Source organism: Ailuropoda melanoleuca, chromosome 9, assembly GCF_002007445.2.
Source record: "Ailuropoda melanoleuca isolate Jingjing chromosome 9, ASM200744v2, whole genome shotgun sequence".
In the NCBI taxonomy this organism is placed as follows: domain Eukaryota; kingdom Metazoa; phylum Chordata; class Mammalia; order Carnivora; family Ursidae; genus Ailuropoda; species Ailuropoda melanoleuca.
In genome coordinates this window covers 103,155,195-103,177,333 of record NC_048226.1, presented here as the reverse complement: position 1 = coordinate 103,177,333, position 22,139 = coordinate 103,155,195, and the positions used below count along the sequence as shown (strand labels likewise).

The following is a 22,139-nucleotide window of genomic DNA, read 5'->3' as shown; positions in this document are numbered from 1 at the left end:
CAGCCTCCCAACGGAGGACCCTGATGTGGGGCTTGATCCTGGGACTCTGGGATCACGCCCTGAGCCGAAGGCAGACACTTAACGACTGAGCCACCTAGGCGCCCCAATAAAATCTTTTTAAAAAGTCTATTTTGTCCGGGGCGCCTGGGTGGCACAGCGGTTAAGCGTCTGCCTTCGGCTCAGGGCATGATCCCGGCGTTATGGGATCGAGCCCCACATCAGGCTCCTCTGCTATGAGCCTGCTTCTTCCTCTCCCACTCCCCCTGCTTGTGTTCCCTCTCTCACTGGCTGTCTCTATCTCTGTCAAATAAATAAATTTTAAAAAAATCTTTAAAAAAAAGTCTATTTTGTCCAATATAAGTATTGGTACCCTGCTTTCCTTTCACTTCCACTTGCATGATAAATGCTTTTGCATCCCTTTACTTTCAATCTGCAGGTGACTTTAGGTCTGAAATGAGTCCCTTGTGGCAGCATATAGGAGGGTCTTGCCTTTTTATCCATTCCATCACTGTATGTCTTTTGATTGGAGTGCTTAGTCCATTTGCATTCAAAGTAATTATTGACAGGTATGTACTTATTGCCATTTTGTTACTTGTTTTACAGTTGTTTTGTTTTATGGTTATTCTCTGTTCCTTTCTTCTCTTGCCTTCTTCTCTCATGGTTTGCTGGATTCCTTTCTCTTTATTTTCTGTGTATCCATTACAGGTTTTTTTTTTAATTTTATTTATTTATTCGATAGAGAAAGAGACAGCCAGGGAGAGAGGGAACACAAGCGGAGGGAGTGGGAGAGGAAGAAGCAGCCTCATAGCAGAGGAGCCTGACGTGGGGCTCGATCCCCATAACGAAGGGATCACGCCCTGAGCTGAAGGCAGACGCTTAACCGCTGTGCCACCCAGGCGCCCCTCCATTACAGGTTTTTGAATCGTGGTCACTACTAGGTTTGTATATAACCTCTTCTACATGTAGCAGTCTATATGAAGTTGATGGTCACTTAAGTTTGAACCAATTCTTTACCACCCCCCACACAAGTTTTAGGTTCATGGTGTCATCCTTTACATCCTTGTGTTTTGTGAATCTGTTGACAGAGGTTTTTTTTTTTTTTAAAGACTTTATTTCTTTATTTGACAGAGAGAGATAGACAGCCAGCGAGAGAGGGAACACAATCAGGGGGAGTGGGAGAGGAAGAAGCAGGCTCATAGCGGAAGAGCCTGATGTGGGGCTCGATCCCACAACGCCAGTCACGCCCTGAGCCGAAGGCAGACGTTAATGACTGAGCCACCCAGGCGCCCCCATTGACAAACTTTTATAAGTATACTTAATTTTACTGCTTTTGTGCTTCCTACTTTTCTTACTCTTACTCATGATCTTTTTTTTTCCACTCAGAGTTCCCTTTAACATCTCTTGTTGGGCTGGTTTAGTGGTGATGAATTATTTGAACTTCGTCTGGGACACTATCTCTTCTTCTGTTGTGAATGCTGGATGAGTATTCTTGGCTGCAGGTTTTTTCCTTTCAGCACATTGAATATATCATGCCACTCTCCTCTAGCATGCAAAGTTTCTGCTGAAAAATCCACTGATAGCCTTATGGGGTTTCCCTTTTATGTAAATGTTTTCTCTTGCTGCTTTTAAAATTCTCTATCATTACTTTTTACTATTTTAATTACTATATGTCTTTTTTTTAATTTTTTTAAAGATTATTATTTATTTATTCGACAGAGATAGAGACAGCCAGCGAGAGAGGGAACACAAGCAGGGGGAGTGGGAGAGGAAGAAGCAGGCTCCCAGCAGAGCAGCCTGATGTGGGGCTCCATCCCATAACGCCGGGATCACGCCCTGAGCCGAAGGCAGACGCTTAACCGCTGTGCCACCCAGGCACCCCTAATTACTATATGTCTTGGTGTGGACCTCCTTGGTTTGATTTTGTTGGAGACTCTCTGTGCCTCCTGCATCTGGATTTCTGTTTCCTTTCCCAGATTCAGGAAGTTTTCAGCTCATATTTCTTCAAATAAATTTTCTGCCCCCTTTTCTCTCTCTTGTCCTTCTGGAATTCCTATGGTGCGAATGTTATCACATTGGATGGTGTCACTGATTTCCCTTTACCTGTTCTCAGTTTTTATTACTCCTTTTTCTTTTTTGCTGTTCAGCTTGGTGACTTTTTGTTCCTTTGACCTCCAAGTTGCTGATCTGTTCTTCTGCTTTCTCTAGTCTACTGTTTATTCCCTCTAGTGTATTTTTAATTTCAGTTATTGAGTTCTTCATCTCCAATCAGTTCTTTTTTACATTTTCTATCTTTTCGTTGAGGGTCTCGTCTCTCTGAGATTCTCCACTTTCTTCTCAAGTCCAGTGAGTATATTTTTTTTAAATTTTTTTATTCTTTTAAAAATATTTATATGATATATATTTAAATTTATAATATATAATTTAATTTTATATTAATTATATATAATTAATATATAATTTAAAATAAAATAATTAAATTTAAATATATAATATATTTATTATATATCACCATACAGTACATCCCCGGTTTCCGATGTAAAGTTCAATGATTCATTAGTTGCGTATAACACCCAGTGTGCCATGTAATACGTGCCCTCCTTACTACCCATCACCAGCCTATCCCATCCCCACCCCCCAGGGAGTCTCTTTATGACCATGACTTTAAATTCTCTATCAGGCGTATTACTTGCCTCTGCTTCATTTAGGTCTCTTGCTGTGGTTTTGTCTCGTTCTTTCATTTGGGACATATTCCTCTGTCTCCTCATTTTATCTAACTCTCTGTGTCTGTTCCTGTTTTAGGAAATTCAGCTACATCTCCTGCTCCTGAAAGCGGTGGCTCTTATGAAGAAGAGGTCCTGCAGTGCCCTGCAGTGTAATGTCCCCTGTTCATCAGAAACTGGTGCTTTGGAGGGGTCTTCTATGTGTGTTGCGTGCACCCTGCTATTGTGGCTGAGCCACTTTTTCCTTTAGTCGATTCATTTGCAATGGCTCTCTTTGCCTGTTGTGGACAGGGTTTGGTCCCTGTGTTGTGAGTGGGCCAGTCTGGGGCTGTCTTGGGCTTCAGTTGCGTCAGACCAGGCATTTGCCAGAGCTGGAGCAACACTGAACTGCAGAGCACTTTCTCTGTGCTGTCCCTTGAGGCGCTTTCATTGGTGGGCAGAGGCTGCAGTCAGATTAGGAGTTTTGTAGGTACTGACTCCATAACGTCAACCCAAACTCCATGGAAGCAGCTGATCATACCTGAGTAGTGAGTGACACTCTCAGCACAGCATGGCCTTGGATGCATAACTGAGTTTTCCAGTTTTATCTTGGTAAAGAGGAGGATAAACTACTGAACCTAAGCAAACATCTATAGTGCCATGAAAAGTAAAGACACTTAGTAAGAGTCTCTGAATATCAGGGCCAGGGAGGTGAGTCACTGAGGGTCAGATGTCATTTCAATGGGATACTGGGTCTGGCCCAGTCAGAAGAGCATGCAACTGTTAATCTTGGGATTGTGAGTTCAAATCCCAAATTAGGTGTAGAGACAGAGATGACTTAAATAAATAAACTTTAATATATTTTTTAAAGATTTTATTTATTTATTCAACAGAGATAGAGACAGCCAGCGAGAGAGGGAACACAAGCGGGGGAGTGGGAGAGGAAGAAGCAGGCTCATAGCAGAGGAGCCTGATGTGGGGCTCGATCCCATAACGCTGGGATCACGCCCTGAGCCGAAGGCAGACGCTTAACCGCTGTGCCACCCAGGCGCCCCTAAATAAATAAACTTTAAAACAAACAAACAAACGGAATATTACTCAGGATGAGATCTTGCCATTTGTAACAACATGGATGGACCTAGAGTGTATTATGCTAAGTGAAGCCAGACAGAGAAAGACAAATACCACATTATTTTACTTATATGTAAAATCTAAGAAACAAAACGAATGCACAAACAAACAAAAGACCCATAAATACAGAGAACAAAATAGTAACTGCTGGGGTGAGGGGAATGGGTAAAATGGGTGAAGAGGTTTCCAGTTATGGAATGAATAAATCATGGGAATGAAAGGCACAGCTCAGGGAATATAGTCAATGATATTGTAACAGTATTATATGGTGACAGATAGTAGCTATATCTGTGGTGAGCACGGCATAACATATGGAGTTATCGAATCACTATGTCGTACACCTGAAGTTAATGTGACATTGTGTGTTAACTATACTTATTAAAAAAAAAAAAAAAGATTGCAGGGTGCCTCGCTGGCTTAAATGGTGGAGTGTGCAGCTCTTCATCTCAGGGTTGTGAGGTCCTGCCCCACATTGAGTGTAGAGACTACCTAAAAATAAAAGCTTTTTTTTTAAAGATGTTATTTATTTGACAGAGAGAGAGCACGCGCATTTGCACGCACAAGCAGGGGGAGTGGCAGTCGGAGAGAGAGGAAGAAGCAGGGCCCCTGCCGAGCAGGGAGCCCCACATGGGGCTCAATCCCAGGATGCTGGGGATCACAACCCAAGCCGAGGGCAGATGCTTAACGACTGAGCCACCCAGGCACCCCTGAAAATAAAATCTTTTATTTATTTATTTATTTATTTTTTTAAAAGATTTTATTTGTTTATTTGACAGAGATAGAGACAGCCAGCGAGAGAGGGAACACAAGCCAGGGGGAGTGGGAGAGGAAGAAGCAGGCTCCCGGCGGAGGAGCCTGACGTGGGGCGATCCCACAACACCGGGATCACGCCCTGAGCCGAAGGCAGACGCCCAACCGCTGTGCCACCCAGGCGCCCCTAAAATCTTTTTTTTAAAATGAGTTTTATTTTATTTTACAGGTTTTATTTATTTGAGAGACAGCAAGCATGAGCATATACAGCAGAGCCTCAGGCCAAACAAAAGATGACAGAGACTCAGTATGATTAATTTACTACCCAACATTTTCAAATGTAACTCTCTGATTAGAGTTCAAAATAAGAATAACGCAACTGACAGGGCACCTGGAGGGCTCATCGGTTAAGTGTCTGCCTTGGCTCAGGTCATGATCCCAGGGTCCTGGGATCGAGTCCTGCATCAGGTACCTTGCTCGGCAGGAAACCTGCTTCTTCCTCTCCCATTCCCCCTGCTTGTGTTCCCTCTCTCACTGCCTGTCTCTCTCTCTCTGTCACATAAATAAATAAAATCTTCAAAAAAAAAGGCAGACGCTTAACGACTGCACCACCCAGGCGCCCCTCAAAAATTTTTTTTAAAAAACCCTGTCTTCAGAGAAGATGGCTAATGTTACATCTGACTTATAAATATGGGTGAATAATATCTATGGTTGAAAAAATTATGATATATAACAATAATTGTGAGGCATAATATACATCAAAGTCAAAGAATATGCCAAAAATATCAATAAGGCAATTCAGTGAGTTTGGAGCAGAGCTGAGATACCTATGTTTTTATAAAACTCCATGGGGGAGTCTGATGTGAATCCCAGGTTGAGAACCCTGGCTGAGAAGATGCTAGATTCAGATTAGATAAGCCAGAAGGGGCTGAGCTAGCATGTAAATAACTGAACTTTTGGTGGGTAAATTTGTACCTCTGTTGTCAAAGACCCTCAAGGCCAGGTGCCAGCAGGGCTCTGGCAACTGCAGGGACATGAGGCAGACCTACTGCACAAGTTTGGATGGATGTTTCCCTGAGGCTAAAATACGGACACTGTGCACTTTGGCAAATGTCCAGGGACTTCCCATAGAGCATGTAATTTCTAAAATGTTTATATTAACACCATTTTACCTGTACAAATTTGACCTAGAGAAGGCTGAGCTCCTCCTCTGATTGGATGACTCTTTACAATGACACATCCCACAAACCTAATTAATTCTAGGGCCTCTCTTCTCATAAGGTGAGAGGACAGACTCTGGGACCCTCCAAGGTGGTTTTAGATAGAAGACGTCTTGGGAGGAACTGGAGCCCTCACTCCTTAATGACAAGAAGTAAAATGTGGAAGCCTCTTTGGAAAACAGTCTAGCAGTTCTTCAAAATGTTAAATATAGAGCTGCCATATGATGTAGCAATCCCACTTCTAGGTGAGATGGAAACGGACGTCCACACAAAGACTCGGACGTGGACGCTCACAGCAGCATTACCCATAATGGCCAAATAACGGACACAACCCAAACGTCTATCGATAAACAGATAAATAAAATGTGTCCTACCCATACGACGAACTACCGTTCGGCAACCAAGAAGAATGAAGCCCTGAAACACACCACGTGTGGATGAACCTTGAAAACGTGGTACAAAGTGAAAGGAACGAGTCACCAAAGCCACGTGGTGTGTGAGTCCATTCCTCTGGCGTCCAGAACAGGCGAGTGCACAGGGACGGACGGTGGGTTAGTGCGCCAGGGGCGGGGAGGGGGTTGCAGGTGGGGGTATCGAGGCAGTACAGCTACAGAGAGCAGGTTTCTTTGGGGGTGATGAATGTTCTAGACATAGACAACAGGGATGGTTACACAGCTCTGCACATATACAAAAAACCTCCAGCGGCATCTGTGTGGCTCAGTCATTAAGGGTCTGCCTTCGGCTCAGGGCGTGATCCCGGGGTCCTGGGATGGAGCCCTGCATCCGGCTCCCTGCTCAGCGGGAAGCCTGCTTCTCCCTCTCCCACTCCCCCTGCTTGTGTTCCATCTCTCGCTGCCTCTCTGTCAAATAAATAAATAAAATCTTAAAAAAGAAAAAAAGCAAATATTCAAAAAAAAAAAAAAGAAAGAAAGAAAGAAAAGAAATCATACTTCTATTGCCACTTCAGACTTCTCCCTAGAAACCAAGGACACACAGGCCGGGCTTAGCCTACGAGGTGCACACTCAGGAAATCCAGCTCGGCCAGCTCAGTCGGGGGAGCCACCAGCCATCCTGGTGGAAAACCTCCAAAACTATTAGAGGATAACTTTCAGAAAAAGGTAGGATCATAACTCTTTTTTTCCCCGAAGATTTTATTCATTTATTTGTCAGAGAGACAGCAAGAGCAGGGTGGGAGGGACGGCAGAGGGAGACGAAGAAGCAGGCTTCCCGCCGAGCAGGGAGCCCGACACGGGGCTCGATCCCAGGACCCTGGGATCAGGCCCTGAGCCCCCTGAGCCGAAGGCAGACACTTAACGACTGTGCTATCCAGGCGCCCCTATTTAAGTCACTCTTTAAAAGAGATTCAGGAATGTTCTAGCTACTTCAAAGTGAAAAAATCACAGATCTATGCAGAATAAAGGATTGTTGGATTTAACTTTACATTTGTAAAACCAGCTTTTTCCATAACTGGATGTCAGTGGACTCTCCATGGGACGGAATTCATTTTCAGGTGTATGGAAAACAACCATTTACATTGCCACTAGTTATTTACAAATGCAAATTTGTAAAATGGCTTGAGACAATGAGAGGCACCAACCATATAAATCAGAGCCCCTGGGCACAGCTCTCCTTAGGGCACCAGTAAGCCGCTCTGCTCATTCAGTCTTAAACTTTTTACACCCCAGGCCCCATCCCTTAAGTGCCCCGATTTTCAGTCCCCAAGATTCCCAGACTCCCAGTCCCCCTAAAACCTCTACTCCACTCAGTCCAAGCCCACCACCCCAGACTCCAAACTTCACCTCCTGTTAACCCAGCACCTAGTCCCCACCTGCCACATCCTCAGGCCCCAAGTCAAGGTCTGGCCCTCAGATCCCCCCACTCAAGTCCCGCCAGTTTGCTCCAGCATCAGCTCTGATGGCAGCTCCCCAGAACTGGAAGCCAGATCACCTCCCACCCAGCCCAGGGTCCCCGTGCTTCTCGCACATCCAGGGAGAGGGGCGGCCCGCTGATGGCTGAGCTTGGCTGACCTCTGGCTTGGTGGGTGGAGGGGAGAGGGATGGTGACTCTTCATTCAGAAAAATAAACAAGTGTGATGTTGTTCATGTCGAGTCCTAGAGCCAGGTGCCACGATACTGCTTTGAAGAGGGACGCAGCCAGCCTGGCCATCCACATTCAATACAGTGGACCCTCAAGAAAAGCGAAGCCTGCCCCCTGCTCCATGTTGAGACCTTAGCGGGAGGGGATGACTGGCTCAGGCTCCCAGCCCCACACTCGCCTCACCACCAGCTCATCCCAGCTGCCTGACTCCCTGGAAGATCCACGGTGGCCTCACCACAGGGGCCTTGCTCATGGTCTCCGATCTTCAGTAGGGTTCCCAGATTGCCTGACTCCCTGGAAGATCCACGGTGGCCTCACCACAGGGGCCTTGCTCATGGTCTCCGATCTTCAGTAGGGTTCCCAGATGCCTGGCTTTGCTGCACACCTGCTTCCTCTTCCTCTCTGCGTTCTTCGGCCTGGGTGTGAATGCCTTCTCTGCTCTGCTCTGTGCCCTCATGCCTTCCCCACGCTGGAGGCCTCTCTCTCCATGACCTGCACGCAGAGCTGGCGCTCCACCCTCTGCAGCCACCCCACCCGCTCAGCACTCTTCAGAAGGGTGCCGTCCACAGAATGACTCTACAAAGGGGACATTTAGGGGCGCCCGGGTGGCTCTTGACCTCAGGTTGTGAATTCAGACCCTGCCCTGGCGTGGGGCCGACTTGAAAACAACAAAGGGAATATCTGGGGAGGCTCAGGGGCGCCAGGAGGGGCCAGGTAGGAAACCGTTTCTTATCTGCTTTTAAATTAGCTCAGTTTTCCCACGGCCTTTGCAAAGGGCTGGAAATTTCAAAGTCGTTTGCAGCTTGTCTTTCACCAAACTAAAATGCTCACACTGTTATGCAGACACAAAAGAACTTCCCCTGAGAGCAGCCCTGGGGACCTCGTCTAGGAAGTCCCCGTCTGCTCCCTGCCTGGCCTGGCTCTGGGCATTCTTCTGAGAGGGTCAGATGCCCAGAAACTCTCCCTTGCAGGTCAGGAGCGTGTCAGGGAAGCACTATGCTAAGGAGCTGGAGGTGAAGGCCTAGGAGAGGAAGAGGTCATGGGAAGGGTAACAGGGAGAGTTGCCAAGAGAATGACTGACTCTCCCCCAGCAAGAAAAGATGGACCAGCGCTGGGTGTCCGAAGGTCTGGACTGTCCTGAATGTTTCAGGGAGGTACGCTTCACCATGCCCTCAGCTGTGACAGACAGCAATCAACTCACCTTTCCTTAAACAAGCAAGAAATTGGGGGCCCTCACAACTTGGAGGTCCAAAGATCGAGTTCAGATGCAACGGGATCCAGGTGATCCCAGGATGTTTTCTGGGTTCTGCCTCTCTCGACCTCTCACCCTGCTTGCCTCTGGGTGCCATCATTCTCAGGTGTGTCCCGGGAATAGTTCGGGTAGCTTTTTATAGCTCTTGGGATGACTGACAGGCTAAGACAGATGTCGTGGTAGACCCTGACGTGCTCCGCAGGGCAAGGGTCCTTCAGTTCAATCACTTTGGGCGGAAAGGGGGACACCACGACTGGATCATCTGGGTCACCCACCCAAGCACAGGGTGGGGGCAGGGGGTCCTGTGACTAGCACCCATCAGAACCCTAGTAGCCTCTGAGCCCCCTGAAGGCGCAGTGGAGAGGAGGGGGCCAGTGCTTGGAGTGGGGGAGCCCAAGTGGCCTTGTGGCCTCAGGCAGTTAGCCTCCCTGAGACGGGGTAGACATGGCCAGAGGGGCTGATTCCGGAATGGCTGATGGCCTGCACTCATTCGCTGGCCAGGGTCCCAGATGCTCCCACACTCACATTCTCCGGTGCCACAAAAGCTAAGAGGTCCCTTTGAATTCCATGGAGAAGAAGCCCCTTAGAGGACCACTGTCCCGTGTCCCCAAGTCACGCAGTGAAGGCCCTGAGCAGACGCTAAAGGAAGGACACAACCATTTTATCATCCAGCTGTTGTCATACCTTCAACTGCATTGGAATCCACACCTCCTTAGGGGCTCCAATAGGCTGAGAACCACAGGACCTTCAGTCATTCCACCAAAGCCAGGTGAGGCTTGTCCAGACACGCACAGGCGCAGTCTCAGGGGAAATGGCCGCACACCTGGGGAGGAAGCTGCATGCGGCAGGCCGCACCCCAGCTAGCCCTTCTCTGGCTCTGAGGAACTTCGGCGCCTGCTCCTGGTGGCGGCACAAGCGACGGTGCACTTGTAACTCAGGCCTTGCTCTTTCCCAGGGGTACTCTCTGTGGACAGCCAGGTGCCAAAGGTCCTGCCTTGGCCACTGCGCCCCCTCTGGGGTTTCCTTCAAATTCCCCCCAGCCCTGGGTTTGAGAGACCCTCTGGGCAGGGCTGTGAGCCTGAGCTGTGGGCCACCTGCTTTCCAGCTGGAAGTGTGGGTGCCCGGGCGATCAGACTCTGTGCTGGGCAGCCGTGAGTAGGGTGTATCGGGATGGCTCTCAAGAACTTGGCCCTTCAGCACCTCCCTCCCCTTGTTATTTCCTACAGGGTACGGACAGGAAGGCCGTTGAGGCTTCTAAGGTCAGTGGCTTCCTCAAATTGTACACCTTCAGCCCTGGCCCCAGGTTCAGAGTCATTTGCCCCCTCTCTCCAGGAGACCATGCATGTCCTACAGGGCCTTACTCCTCTGTGGCCCTTGGGCCTGGCACAAATGCATATGTGGGCAGACACGAGCCTCTTGCAAATGCTTTTGATCATCACCCAGTGGAAGACAGAGTAGGAAGGAACTGGGAGGCAGCTCCACCAGCTCCAGCCCCAGGGTGGGCAGGAGAGGGTGCTATTGGGGGATGAGGGCAGAGTCTGTGTATGGGGAAGAGGGTGTGCCAAGGCCCATGGCTCCACCACCCACTCCATCCCCATGTTCTCCTCTTCCTCCCTCTGAATCTCTCCACTCATTCCCGCCAAAGGTGGCTTCTGCAGCTCACACCCCACTCACCGCCCCAACTCCCAAAGGCAAACAGCCAAGTGAACCCCCACTGGCCCTGCTCCTTCTCCAGGCCGTCACCAACCTGGGAGGCCGGGACCTGACAGGTAGCCCCGTCCTCAGGGCTGAGCTGTGTCTGAGCCACGTGGGAGCCTGGGCCCTCCCAATACTTGATGCACCCAGACCAGAGGCTCCAGTGGTCCGGGCCTGGGGGTCCCTCCCATCCTCCTGCTCAGCTGGTCCTGCCAGGGCGGGGAGAAAGAGAAGACCTTCAAAGGCCCACGTGCAGGGCAAGTCAAGGACAGGCAGCTTCTGAAGTTTAAAAAGGGCATCCGGAAACGAGAACAATTGTGGGAAGGGGTTGGGGCGGGTGGGGCAGGAGCCAGTTTCCCAGCCCCCGCAATCGCTTAGGTGAGATCCTTGCAGCTGCAGGCTCCCCACTGCAGAAACGGGGCCCCTTGTCCATGAGAACCAGATTTCAGTGCCAGACCAGTCACACTGGATCACAGCTCAGGTGTCTGCCTCCCCTGGGGAACCTGTGCTCCTACGGGCCTCTGCCCACGGCAGCTGCCATCCAAATACCCTCTCCTGAGTCCTCGCCGGCCCCCTTGCCTGGCTTGGGCACTCGTTCCAGTCCCCTCCAGCCCTTTGTGCAGGAGAACCACCCAGTTCAGCACAGGCCACAGTCAGTGCTAAGACTCTGCTTCTTGCAGACACTAACTAAGCAAAGGCCCAGACTGCTATCCTAGGGCTGGGGCAGGTGTGGGCTGCTCAGAAACAGGGGCCACTTGTCAGAAGCCCAGGGAGAAGGCAGATGCTGCCATGTCCGCCTGAATAAAGAGTATGAGCCATCTGCACATTTGATCACAGAAAGAGCTAGAAACTAGACACTTGTGGCTCAGGGAAGGCAGGAATGCTCCTGACCAGAAGGGTCCCTAAACTGGCTGGAACCTTATATCCCAGTCTCTTCTAAGCTCTACTCACTGAGCCCCTTCCGTGCCTGGACCTTGCAGGAAGGCCTGGGCATAAGCCCCCTGGCAGGACCCTCCCACAAAAGAACAGACACTACCACTGCTGCGCCACAAAAAAAAAGAGACAGCCTGCTCTGTTTGACCCTCGTGCCCAGCTGGCTCAGCCCACACAGCCCAGAGATGCTTACAGAGCAGTGACCCTTAGGGAAGAGGCCTCACCACTCAGCTGGAGATCCTGCATGAGGTGCTGTTGGGTGGACACCTTGCTGCCTCCGACCACTGTAACCTGTCCTCTGGGGGATGTTCCAAAAATCGGTGGGGGGATGGAGAGCAAGAGTCTAGGGCTCAGAGGGCACAACCCCAGGATCTATGAGAGCAGCCAGCCGGGGGTGGGGGGCCCCTGATGAACAGTTCAAGTCACCACTCCAGCTCAGCTGAGGTCTACCTGCACAAGAGAAAGGTGCTACAGAAGTTAACTACTCAGACGTATGGAGTAACAGTGATTTATTGTGCAAATCCCACACAGGTTCCAGATCTGGGGCCAAGGCCACAGCCCTAGCTGGGCCCTGGTTCTGGGACTGTGCTGTGGTCCCCACCCTGACCAGCGTCTGCTATGGAGTGTACAGGTGTCCATGAGCATGCCCACATGCGAGGAGGGCCTCCTTGGGCTGCGGGCACTTGGGGGCTGCAGCATCTCAGCCTGACATCAGGTCCCCCATCTGCCCAGGCTTAGGGGCTGCACTGGTCCACACAGTCCTTCCCGCTGTGGAACACGTGATAGATGCTGGTGGGAGGGAACATGGCGACAGCACCGAGCAGGGAGCCCACCTGGATGGCCACACCAGCTGCCAGCAATGCCGGCCGGCCACCACCATGCAGCAGGGAGCTGGCAGCCACCTTCACGTAGGAGAACACACCCAAACACAGCACCCACGATAGCACCTGGGAGGATGGACACGGCAACAGGCTGAACATGAGATGTTCCCTGCTCTGGGGCAAACCCTTTCCACTGCACCCTCTTCGCCTCAGTGTCCCCAGTATACTTACCACAAGGGCCACCCCCGCAGAGGTGCCCACCAGGGGTGGGCAAGGGCTCAGGACTGCCAATGCCATCAGGTAGGCCCCAAAAAGCATGCCCAGCACAGAGAGACCACCCAGCCCTGCCAGAGACCTGCAGGGGTGAGCAGAAACTCAGGGCTGGCTGCACCAGGACCCAGCCCCCCCTCCCTAAACTCGAGCCCAGGCAGCTTGGGGACGCTTGTGTACCTGCAGAGCACACCCATGGCCAGGAAGCAGGCGAGGGGGTTGGCGGCGCTGCCCAACACCACTGCCAGGTGGTAGGCCAGGCGGCCGTAGGGCAAGCAGGAAAAGCTCTGCACGGCAGGCAACACGCCATTGGTCAGTGCATTGGTGATGGCCAGCAGGCCCAGCAGGCAGGCTCCGTGGACAGAGAGCAGCCGATAGGGCTCAGGGTCTGGGCTGGGAGTGGTGCCTGGGGCTTGGCTCGGTGACTCCTGCAGTGGCAAGGCCTCTTCCTCTTCCTCCTCCGCTCCTGCGGCTCTTGCCCGCAGGCCAGACCCTGGACCCGCTGTGGGTGCAGGTGGTGGTGACGGCAGTAACAGCAGGAGACCCTGGAAGGCGGCAGCCGAAGTGACCAGAAGGGCAGTCAGCACCCAGAAAAAGGTGCTGGCGGGAAAACGCTCTGGGACATTGTGGGGGAGCCAAAGGGTACCATTGGTGGAAGACGGCAAACATTCAAGGTGGCCTACGCCCTGCACGAGGGCCAGCAAACAGGGCAGCAGGGCACTGAGGCCCTGACCCAGGAAGAAGGAGCGCAAGAAGGGAGGTGGTAGGTGGCTCAAGAAGGGCAGGAAAGTGACGTTAGAGGCACAGCAGGACAGTGCCAGCACCAAGGCCAGTGTTAGGAAGGCCACGGAGTGGAGCTGCCCGGCAACTGGGGCCATGTGGCGCCACAGTGGGGCCAGCAGGGCTGTGCCCGCCACGCTCAGTGCCTGCACCACCTGGATGGGGGCCCGCTCGCTCTTGCCCGGAGCCAGCCGCCTCCACAGGGTCACCACCAACAGACCCAGGTTCCCCACTGCCACAAGCACAGAGAGGTATGACGGGAGACTCCAACCTGCAGCGAAGGGAGAAGATCACATCAGGGGCCAGGTGCTGAGGAACGATGAGCAGCTGCAACCCGCCTTACCTGGCACACCTGAACCCCCACTTCCCTGCGCACTCCCACTCACCTTCAGGAAGGTCTTTTACCACCACAGGCAGCTCCACCCAGATCCCGTTGATGGCAGCCCAGGAGCCCATGCCAAAGAGGGCTACCAGCAGGTGAGTCAACACCAGCCGGCCCAGTGGGGGTGCTGCCATTCGGCCCAAGGCTGGGCCCTTCAGAACAGGCCAGGGTCACAGCCCGCTCCTCCTTCCCCACCTAGATCCAAAGAACACGCTTCAGCTCTACTGGGAACAGACCTCTTCCACCTTGAAAGAAACAGACACGAATGCGGGATAACAAGTCAAAGACACAGCACTGGAATCAGGAGGGCCGGACCGCCTAGACCAGGGAACCTGGAGCGTGCCCGGGGGTAGGGCACGGGGGTGACCGCGGCCAAACACACAAAAACAGCACAGCTAGGCCTACAGGCCGAGAAGCGGGAAGCCGGGACCAAGGAGCCACGACCCCAGAGGAAAATGAGGAAAGAGGGACTCCATCTTCGGGTCTGAGCTGCTGACACCACCGCCACCCTCACCCCAAAACGGACACGGACTCCGGGACAGGGACACCCCTAAGGCGCCACGCACACCTCTGCGGCTTCTGCGCCCCAGCGGAAGTCCGAGGCTTCAGCGAGACCCAGGACCGCAGGAGTGAAGCCCGGCTCCGTGGGGAGGGGCGGGCCCGGCACCGCCCCTCGCTGCGTCAGGTGGGCGGCGAAGAGCCGCCCGGTGCGCAGGGGTGCCGGCGCCTCCGGATCTGCACCTGCGCGCTCCCAGCCCGACAGCCAGTATCTCGCCGCACTACAAGGGCGCCGGCTCCGGTCCAGGAACGCGGCCTCAGCCCAGAGCCGGCGGCGCTGGGAAACGCTGCTTCGCGCGAGCGAGAGCTCCAACTCACGGCAGGACAGCAGCGAGCCGCAGGTCGGCCAGCCCCCGGCGTGACCCATCGCCGGAAGCCCCGCCCCGGAAGTCGGGCGCTGAGCCTGCGCGGAGGGGCTCGGCCCGGGGCTCAGGTCCCGCCTTTGCGCGGGCGCGCCCCGCCGCCGCTCGGCGGCCTTGCCTCTTCCGCTGCTCCAGGGCGGCCGAGGAGTTGGGACCGGAGCTATGGCTCCCGGGGCGGCTCGGCGGGCCCGGCGGAGGGGCCGGGGCGCACAGCCGGCCGGGGCGCGGGCTCGCTCGGCCGAGGACTGGTGGTGGGACCGGCTGGCGCCGAGCGGCTCCGGGTACCACCTGCTGCAGTCGGACAGCATGCTGCTGGTGCTGCCCGGCCCGGGGCCTGCCCGCACTCGCGTGCAGAGGCGTGCCGCCCGCCGCACTCAGCGGCTGCCGCCCCCTGCGTCCCGCGCCAAGGCCGCCAAGGCCAGGGCTAGAGCTGCGCCCGCTCCCGAGCCGCAGCAGGGGCCCGACTCGGGCTGGGGCGACCGCCTTCCCCTGGAAATCCTGCTGCAGATTTTCGGGCTGCTGGTGGCGGCCGATGGGCCCATGCCTTTCCTCGCCAGGTACCCCAGGCCCATTGAGCGCAGCAGCGTGGCTCAGGATGACCTCTTGCCCATCGAGCGGGTGGCTGAGGCGGGGGCAGAGGGCGTAGCCTAGAGAGAGCAGTCTCCCCGGGGGTCCAGTTAGAGCCCCCAGGGCCTGTCTTTGAGCTGAGGTGGCCGCAGCATTGTGAGAACAAAGGGGACAGGTCTCTTCTCTTAGAAAACCCCGCAGCAGCGGCCACGAAAGCCTCGGCCCCTCAGCAGAGGTTTTTCTCCCAGGGCTGCGCGCGTGTGCCGCCGCTGGCACGAGGCCGCCTCCCAGCCTGCGCTCTGGCGCACCGTGACCCTGTCGCCCCCGCTGGCTGGCCGCCTCGCCAAAAGCGGAGCCAAGGCGGAGAAGAAGCTGCTCGTCTCTCTGGAGTGGCTTATGCCTAGTCGGTGAGACATTCCCTCTCTTCGTTATCGCCTCACTATGAAGTGAGAGTAGAAAGCCGCAGGCCCATTTCTGTCTCCCTACACCAAAGTGATGGGCTGGGGTGACGCTGACAGAGGGGCAGCGTGGGGACACTATGCAGCTGTGCCTCTGCTGTTGGCCCAGGTTCTCCCAGCTCCAGAGGCTGACCCTCATCCATTGGAAGTCCCAGGTACACCCTGTGTTGAAGGTGAGAGCTCTAGGCTGCCCTGCACACCAGCCATGACACTTGGGGTTGCCCAGTACTTCCAGGGAGTGGGTCAGGCACCTGGAGCCCCGTGTTGCCCCATGGGGACGCCTGCTTGGTTCTCCTTTCCTGTTGTTTCTTTCAGCAGGGAGGTGTCAGAAGTGGGAGTGCCCATGTTGGCCTGCCAGGGGCAGAAAGGAGGTCCTAGCTGAGGCCGTGGAGAGGGTTTGGTGTCAGCCACTGGTTTCTCTCTTTTGTGGACCACAGAGCCCCAATCTCTGCTGGTGCTCTGTCTTCCATAGCTGGTCGGCGAGTCCTGTTCTCGGCTCACCTTCCTCAAGCTTTCTGACTGCCATGGTGTGAGCCCTGACACTCTGGTCATGCTGGCCAAAGCCTGCCCTGAGCTCCACAGCCTGGACATACAGCACTCCATGGTGAGCTCTGTGTCCCCAGGGGTCCTGAAGAAGTCTGGGCCGAAGTGACAGGCGCCCATGTGCTGGGTTCCCAGGTGGAGTCCACAGCCGTGGTGAACTTCTTGGAGGAGGCAGGACCGCGAATGCGCAAGTTGTGGCTGACCTGCAGTTCCCAGACAACTGCCATCTTGGGTGCACTGCTGGTAGGTCGGTGACGGGCAGGAGCAGAGCCAGATGCTGAGCCAGGGACTGCCAGGCCACTGAGCCTGTGTTCTCTTCCACCTCTGCAGGGCGGCTGTTGCCCCCAGCTCCAGGTCCTGGAGGTGAGCACCGGCATCAACCGCAACAGCACTCCTCTCCAGCTGCCTGTGGAAGCCCTGCAGAAGGGCTGCCCCCAGCTGCAGGTACCTGCCACCCCGCCTCTCCCACCTGCCATCCCCCCTCCCCATCTGCAGCCTGGGCCTTGCTCCAGGTGCTGCGGCTGCTGAACCTGATGTGGCTGCCCAAACCTTCCGGGCGAGTGGTGACTCCTGGCCCAGGCTTCCCCAGCCTTGAGGAGCTCTGCCTCGCTGGCTCTACCTGCAACTTTGTAAGCAACGAGGCCCTGGGCCGCCTGCTCCACGGCTCCCCTAATCTGCGCCTGCTGGATCTCCGTGGCTGTGCCCGCGTCACCCCTGCCGGCCTGCATGATCTGCCGTGTCAGGGTCAGCTTTCTCTGGGTGGTGGCTGCGTGGGGGGGATGTGGCTCCCCGGCCCGCCCCACAGCTCATGACCACTCTCCACCCCAGAGCTAGAGCAGCTTCACCTGGGCCTTTACGGGACGTCAGACCGGCTGACTCTAGCCAAAGAGGGCAGCCACCTGTTGACCCAGAAGTGGCGCCACACTCTGCGGGAGCTGGACTTGAGCGGACAGGGCTTCAGCGAGAAGGACTTGGAGCAGGCCTTAGCTGCCTTCTCAGCCACCCCTGGGGGCTCACCCCCAGCCTTGTGCTCTGTCAACCTCAGGGGCACCCGGGTTCCACCAAGCACAGTCAGGTCAGCATCCCCTTCCCCAGTCCCTTGGAGTCAGTACAGCTTGCCTCCCCGACAAGCCTGGCTTGCAGCCTTCATGGGTCCAAAAGGGGAGCACATACTGGCCAAGCCCCTACTTAAGATGCCCCTCAGGGACACCATGGGTGCTGGGCTTGGGCCTCGGTGGCTGTGGGTGGCAGAGCCAATTGTGGTGCCTGGGCAGAGAGGGCTCCTTATGCTGGCCTAGCCCTGCCGGGGCCGGGGTCTTCTGGGAGCCAGTGGCCCGAGTCCCCATGGCCTGCTGTGCCCCTCCAGCTCTCTGATCAGCAGCTGCCCAGGCCTGCTGTACCTCAACCTGGAGTCCTGCCGCTGCCTTCCTCGGGGCCTGAAGCGGGCCTACCGAGGCCAGGAGGAAGTCCAGTGGTGCTTGGAGCAGCTGCTCACCAGCCTCCCCTCCTCCAGCTAGGCCGCCCCAGACCCCTGACCCTCAGGGAGCCGGCGGTGCCCTCCATCCTCCTCGCGTTTTGACTGTTTGAGCATTTTGTTGTAATAAAACATTTTTAGGAACTCTGTGTGGTCCTTCAGGTGGGATGAGAGGAACCACTCAAGGCTAGAACTGGAGGAGAGCCTGTGGGGTGGGGCTGGCCTCCCAGCGTTCCTGAGGCTGCCCGTGGTCATGCCTTGCTTGCTCACTCACTGCTGGGCTGGAATCTTGACTGAGTGAGTGTGTCCTGACCTTAGGGACACTGAGGTGAGCTGTCTGTGCTTGTGTTTGAAGCTCTGCGGGTGGAAAAGTGGCGATGGAGCAGGGGAGGCCTGCTCAGCCATGGGGTTCAGTGTAGGGTGTCTGCCTGCAGAGTTCTCTCCAGCTTAGGCCTGGGATGCCTTGCCACCCTCCTTTCTGTTGAGGACTGTGAGCCAGGCTGTGCAGGGGGCCTCTGGTGGTGTGGGGACTCGCAGGGAAGTGTGTGCTCCCTTCAGGGCTAGGCCCGGGGACTCCCCGCAGAAGGGGTAGTCAACACAACAACCCCTTCTAGAACCCACTGCCCAGAACTTCTAGAACCCAGGCCTCGCCCAGCCTGGACCACCACCTGGTGCTGCCCCTCTGCCTTTTGTCTGAAAGCCGCTCCTTCCTGGACCGCAGCCCTGGAGGCTTTCTTCTCCCAGGTATTAGTGCGACTGTGAGCCTTGGGCGGTGGCAACCTACCAGCCGCCCAGCTGACCCTCTCTGCCTAACCCAGGCCCCCAAGGGCCGCATTAGCGGCCTGCCCACGACCTCTGGTGGCAGGCGCTTCCAGCTCTGGGCCCTGGGACTCTTCTGCACGGAGCGCCACCTGGCCAGGCGCCTTAAGAACAACAGCTTCTACCCGTTCACGCAACAGCAGCCCAACGGTGCGCGCGGAGCCGGAACCAGAACACGGCGGGGCGGGGCGGGGGCCCACTGTCCGAAGCCCGGCGGGGTAAAATCCTGCTTGCGGCCGGCAAGGGCCTGGACCTGGGATCGGATTTGAGTGGGGGCGGGGCCAAGCCCGGGGCGGGCCCCGAAACTGCAGGCGGGCTGCGGTCGGTGCGCCAGCGCGGCGGAGCGCCGGCCCTGCCCCCGCGGCTGCGAGCAGGGTGGTCCTCACGCGCCGCCGCCGCGCTGCCCGCAGTCTTCGTGCTCGAGTACTACCTGGATACACTGTGGAAGGGGGCGCTGCTCCTCGTCGTCTGCCTCTTTCTCGTCAGCTTCGGCCTTGTGAGCCAGGTCTGAGCTCCAGGGCCCGCCGCCCCCATGGCCCGCCTCCTGGGGGGGGACCCCCTCTCGGTGCCCCACCCCCACGCTCCCTGGCCGCTAAGGTCCCCGTGGGTCCCGCAGGTGCTGAACCAGAAAACGTGGGGCTTCCCCGCGTGCGGCGTGGGCGTCGGCCTGTGGCTCATGATTTCGTCTTTGCCGCGGCGGCGCCTGGTGCTGAACCACATGCGGGGCACATACCACTTCTCCATCCAGGGCCGCACCGTGTGTCAGGGCCCGATGCACCTGGTCTACGTGCGCCTGGCGCTCAGCTCTGACGGTGACGCGCGCGGACAGGGGAGGGTGTGCAAGGAAGCAGCTCGGGAACGTGGCGGGGAGGGGGGCGGGCAAGCCAGCCGTCTGCCCCCCCCCGCCCTGGTCCCCAGAGCCAGCCCCTCCCCGCCTCCTAGCTCTCGCTCCCCAGAGCCCCCATGGGCCCCAGAGTCCCCAGGCTGAGCTGCTTGCCCCTCTCCAGCCTATGGAAGGTGCTTCTTCCAGTTGGTCCTCTGCGGCCACCAGCTAGAGCCGCTGGTGCTGGTGCAGCTGTCGGAGCGCTATGAGGTGGGTCCCGCTCCAGTCCACCCTGGGGCCCCAGACACGCTCCACTCCCCCGCTCCGTTCTACAGGAGGCCTACCGCTGCTCGGGGGCTTAGGATGGGGCCACCGCTCCGGTTGAGCGTGAACACCACGCGGTCCGCAGCCCTGGCCTTAGCACGGGCAGCTGGTGGGGAGGGCGCCGGAACTGGCAGGCCGTCTCCTGACCGCCACCTGTTCCCACAGCAGATGGAATACCTGGGCCGTCACATTGCCCGGAAGCTCAACATTAACTACTTTGACTGCCTGGCCACGTCGTACCGGCACGTGGTCCGCCACTGGCCGCTGGGGGCCACCTTCAGCCCCGGCATCGTGCAGCGTAAGACGGGCACTTACGACAAGTGGACCTCCCAGTCGGACCTGGACGTGTGACGCTACAGGGCGCAGCCCCCTCCCCCGCCCCCGCCCCAGGACTGCATTCTCCCTTCCCTGCCAGTCTCTCGCCTTCACCCCACCGGTACTCTCCCTCTCAATAAAGCCGTCTCTTGCTTCCAGGCAAGTGTTTCCTGTGGGCACCCGCTCCAGGGTCTCCCCCTGGTGCACACCTCCCAGGGCCTCAGGGAGCCTGTCAGGGAGCAGATCTTGGAGTTGGGTTGGAAGATTGGGGGTGGGGATAGGAGCAGGGTGAGTCATGAGAAGCAGCCCCTCCAGGTGTTTGGACTCATCACGGGCAGGTGTGGGACACGTAGCCTGTCTGGGTCAGCAGCACTTACCTGGTCTTGGCTGGCCTCGAAAGTGAGGACCATCGAGCAGCATCCAGCCGTCAGAATCTGGTCAGTCCGAGTCAATTCCTAGTCCAGGTGGCAGTGGGGTGGGGCACAGCCACAGGTCCAGCCTTGTGCCTGGGGGTACACCTTGGACTAGACTGTCCCCAGAGTCGCTGCAACTTTCCCAGGGAGTAAGCTGCAGAGCCCTAGGCCAGGTTTGAAGGCCTGCTGGAACATCAGTCCCATATTGCCTTGTCCAGTGGGTGTTCCCAACATCTGGGTACCGGGAGCCGCTGTGGGAGCAGAGAGGGCAGTGGGCCACTGGGGACTTAAGAGGAGTGGCAACTGGCACTGTCCACGTGGCTCTCCTGGTCAGCATTTTCCCTCAGGACCATGTGGTGACCCAGGTCTTTGGGCGTTGTGTCAGTGAGTGTCCCTGGAACCGAACCAGCTGCATAATTTGCGGGGCCCCAAGTAAAATGAAATGCAGAGCCTCTTGTTAGAAAGTTATGAAGAATTTCCAGAAGGGGGCGCCTGGTTGGCTCAGTCAGTGAAGCGTCTGCCTTTGGCTCAGGTCAGTAACCTGGGATCGGGATGTAGCCAAACATCAGGATCCTTGCTGGGCGGGAAGTCTCCTTCCCCCTCTCCCTCTGCCTCTCCCCCTGCTCCTGTGTTCGCAGGTGCGTGCGCTGTCTCTCAAATAAATATATAAAATCTTTTTAAAAAAGAATTTCCAGAAGGAGGCACTACATTAAATCCAGTATGAGGGCGCCTGGCGGGCTCAGTCAGTAGAGCATGTGACTCTTGATCTCGGGATTGTGAGTTTCAGCCCCACATTGGGGGTAGAGTTTACTTAAAAAAACAAACAACAACAACAACAAAACCCAGTATGGACTCTTCTGAGCTTGGGGTCCTGTGTGACTGCCAGGGTCTCATGCCATGAGTCTGGTCCTGCCTGGAACCATGGCTCAGAGTCACTCTCTGATCCACTCCTGATCCCAAGGCTGACCAAACCCAGTGGGTGCATGAACATCCCTGCCTGCCTTGGGCAGGATCCGGAAACTGCTGGAATTGCTTTAGGCAGTCCCAGGGAGCAATTATTCCTCATTGTGCAACTGCAGGCTCTTCTTGCCCCTCAGAAGATAGGGTCCAAGTTATCCCCAGAGCGAGAGTGCCCTGCTTTCATCAGGGGATGGGCTGGAGAGGGTAGGCAGAGTCCAGCAGTGATGGGCTTGGGACAGGTTAAGGGACAATGTTATGGGGGAAGGTGAGCAGTGAGAGGTGTAGGCCACGGCGCTAGGTGAGCCGGGTGAGTGGCTTTTGGCTGAGCTAGACCCGGGGTGCCATCAGCTTTGAATGGGTTAGAAAGGCACTCCAGTCCCTTGGGCTCTGGGAGGCTGCTCAGACCTGTTGGTGCTACAGGCTTGGGACTCAGTTTCTTCTAGGAAGGCAAAGTTCCTGCCCTCCTGGAAGTGACAATCTTAAGAGGGACAAA

At 55.8% G+C, this 22,139-nt stretch overlaps 3 protein-coding genes across 6 annotated transcripts; 2 read left to right on the top strand and 1 right to left on the bottom strand.

The window, feature by feature from the left end:
• Positions 1-12,269: 12,269 nt before the first annotated feature.
• SLC52A2 (solute carrier family 52 member 2) lies at positions 12,270-14,906 on the bottom strand. Of its 3 annotated transcripts, none has more exons than XM_034668789.1 (5): positions 14,772-14,906; positions 14,035-14,275; positions 13,049-13,919; positions 12,830-12,953; positions 12,270-12,724 (listed from the first exon to the last, which is right to left on the bottom strand). In XM_034668789.1, exons 2-5 carry the CDS (start codon positions 14,162-14,164, stop codon positions 12,512-12,514), a joined length of 1,338 nt encoding a protein of 445 aa, XP_034524680.1. In that variant the 5' UTR covers positions 14,165-14,275; positions 14,772-14,906; the 3' UTR covers positions 12,270-12,511. The 3 variants fall into 3 exon arrangements, with proteins under 3 accessions (XP_034524680.1, XP_011226829.1, XP_002922114.1); XM_011228527.3 differs by lacking the exon at positions 14,772-14,906 and adding an exon at positions 14,599-14,739; XM_002922068.4 differs by lacking the exon at positions 14,772-14,906 and adding an exon at positions 14,599-14,737 and having other exon boundaries at positions 14,035-14,225.
• A 50-nt stretch (positions 14,907-14,956) lies between these two features.
• On the top strand, positions 14,957-18,136 carry FBXL6 (F-box and leucine rich repeat protein 6). Of its 2 annotated transcripts, XM_034668787.1 has the most exons (9): positions 14,957-15,507; positions 15,766-15,924; positions 16,085-16,148; positions 16,448-16,579; positions 16,654-16,761; positions 16,849-16,962; positions 17,031-17,262; positions 17,347-17,593; positions 17,885-18,136. In XM_034668787.1, exons 1-9 carry the CDS (start codon positions 15,113-15,115, stop codon positions 18,033-18,035), a joined length of 1,602 nt encoding a protein of 533 aa, XP_034524678.1. In that variant the 5' UTR covers positions 14,957-15,112; the 3' UTR covers positions 18,036-18,136. The 2 variants fall into 2 exon arrangements, with proteins under 2 accessions (XP_034524678.1, XP_034524679.1); XM_034668788.1 differs by lacking the exon at positions 16,448-16,579.
• A 259-nt stretch (positions 18,137-18,395) lies between these two features.
• TMEM249 (transmembrane protein 249) lies at positions 18,396-20,427 on the top strand. The gene is made up of 7 exons (XM_034668544.1): positions 18,396-18,407; positions 18,557-18,736; positions 18,811-18,961; positions 19,222-19,316; positions 19,428-19,623; positions 19,819-19,904; positions 20,124-20,427. The coding sequence occupies exons 1-7, from the start codon at positions 18,396-18,398 to the stop codon at positions 20,307-20,309; spliced, it is 906 nt and encodes a 301-aa protein (XP_034524435.1). The 3' UTR covers positions 20,310-20,427.
• The last annotated feature ends 1,712 nt before the right edge of the window (positions 20,428-22,139 follow it).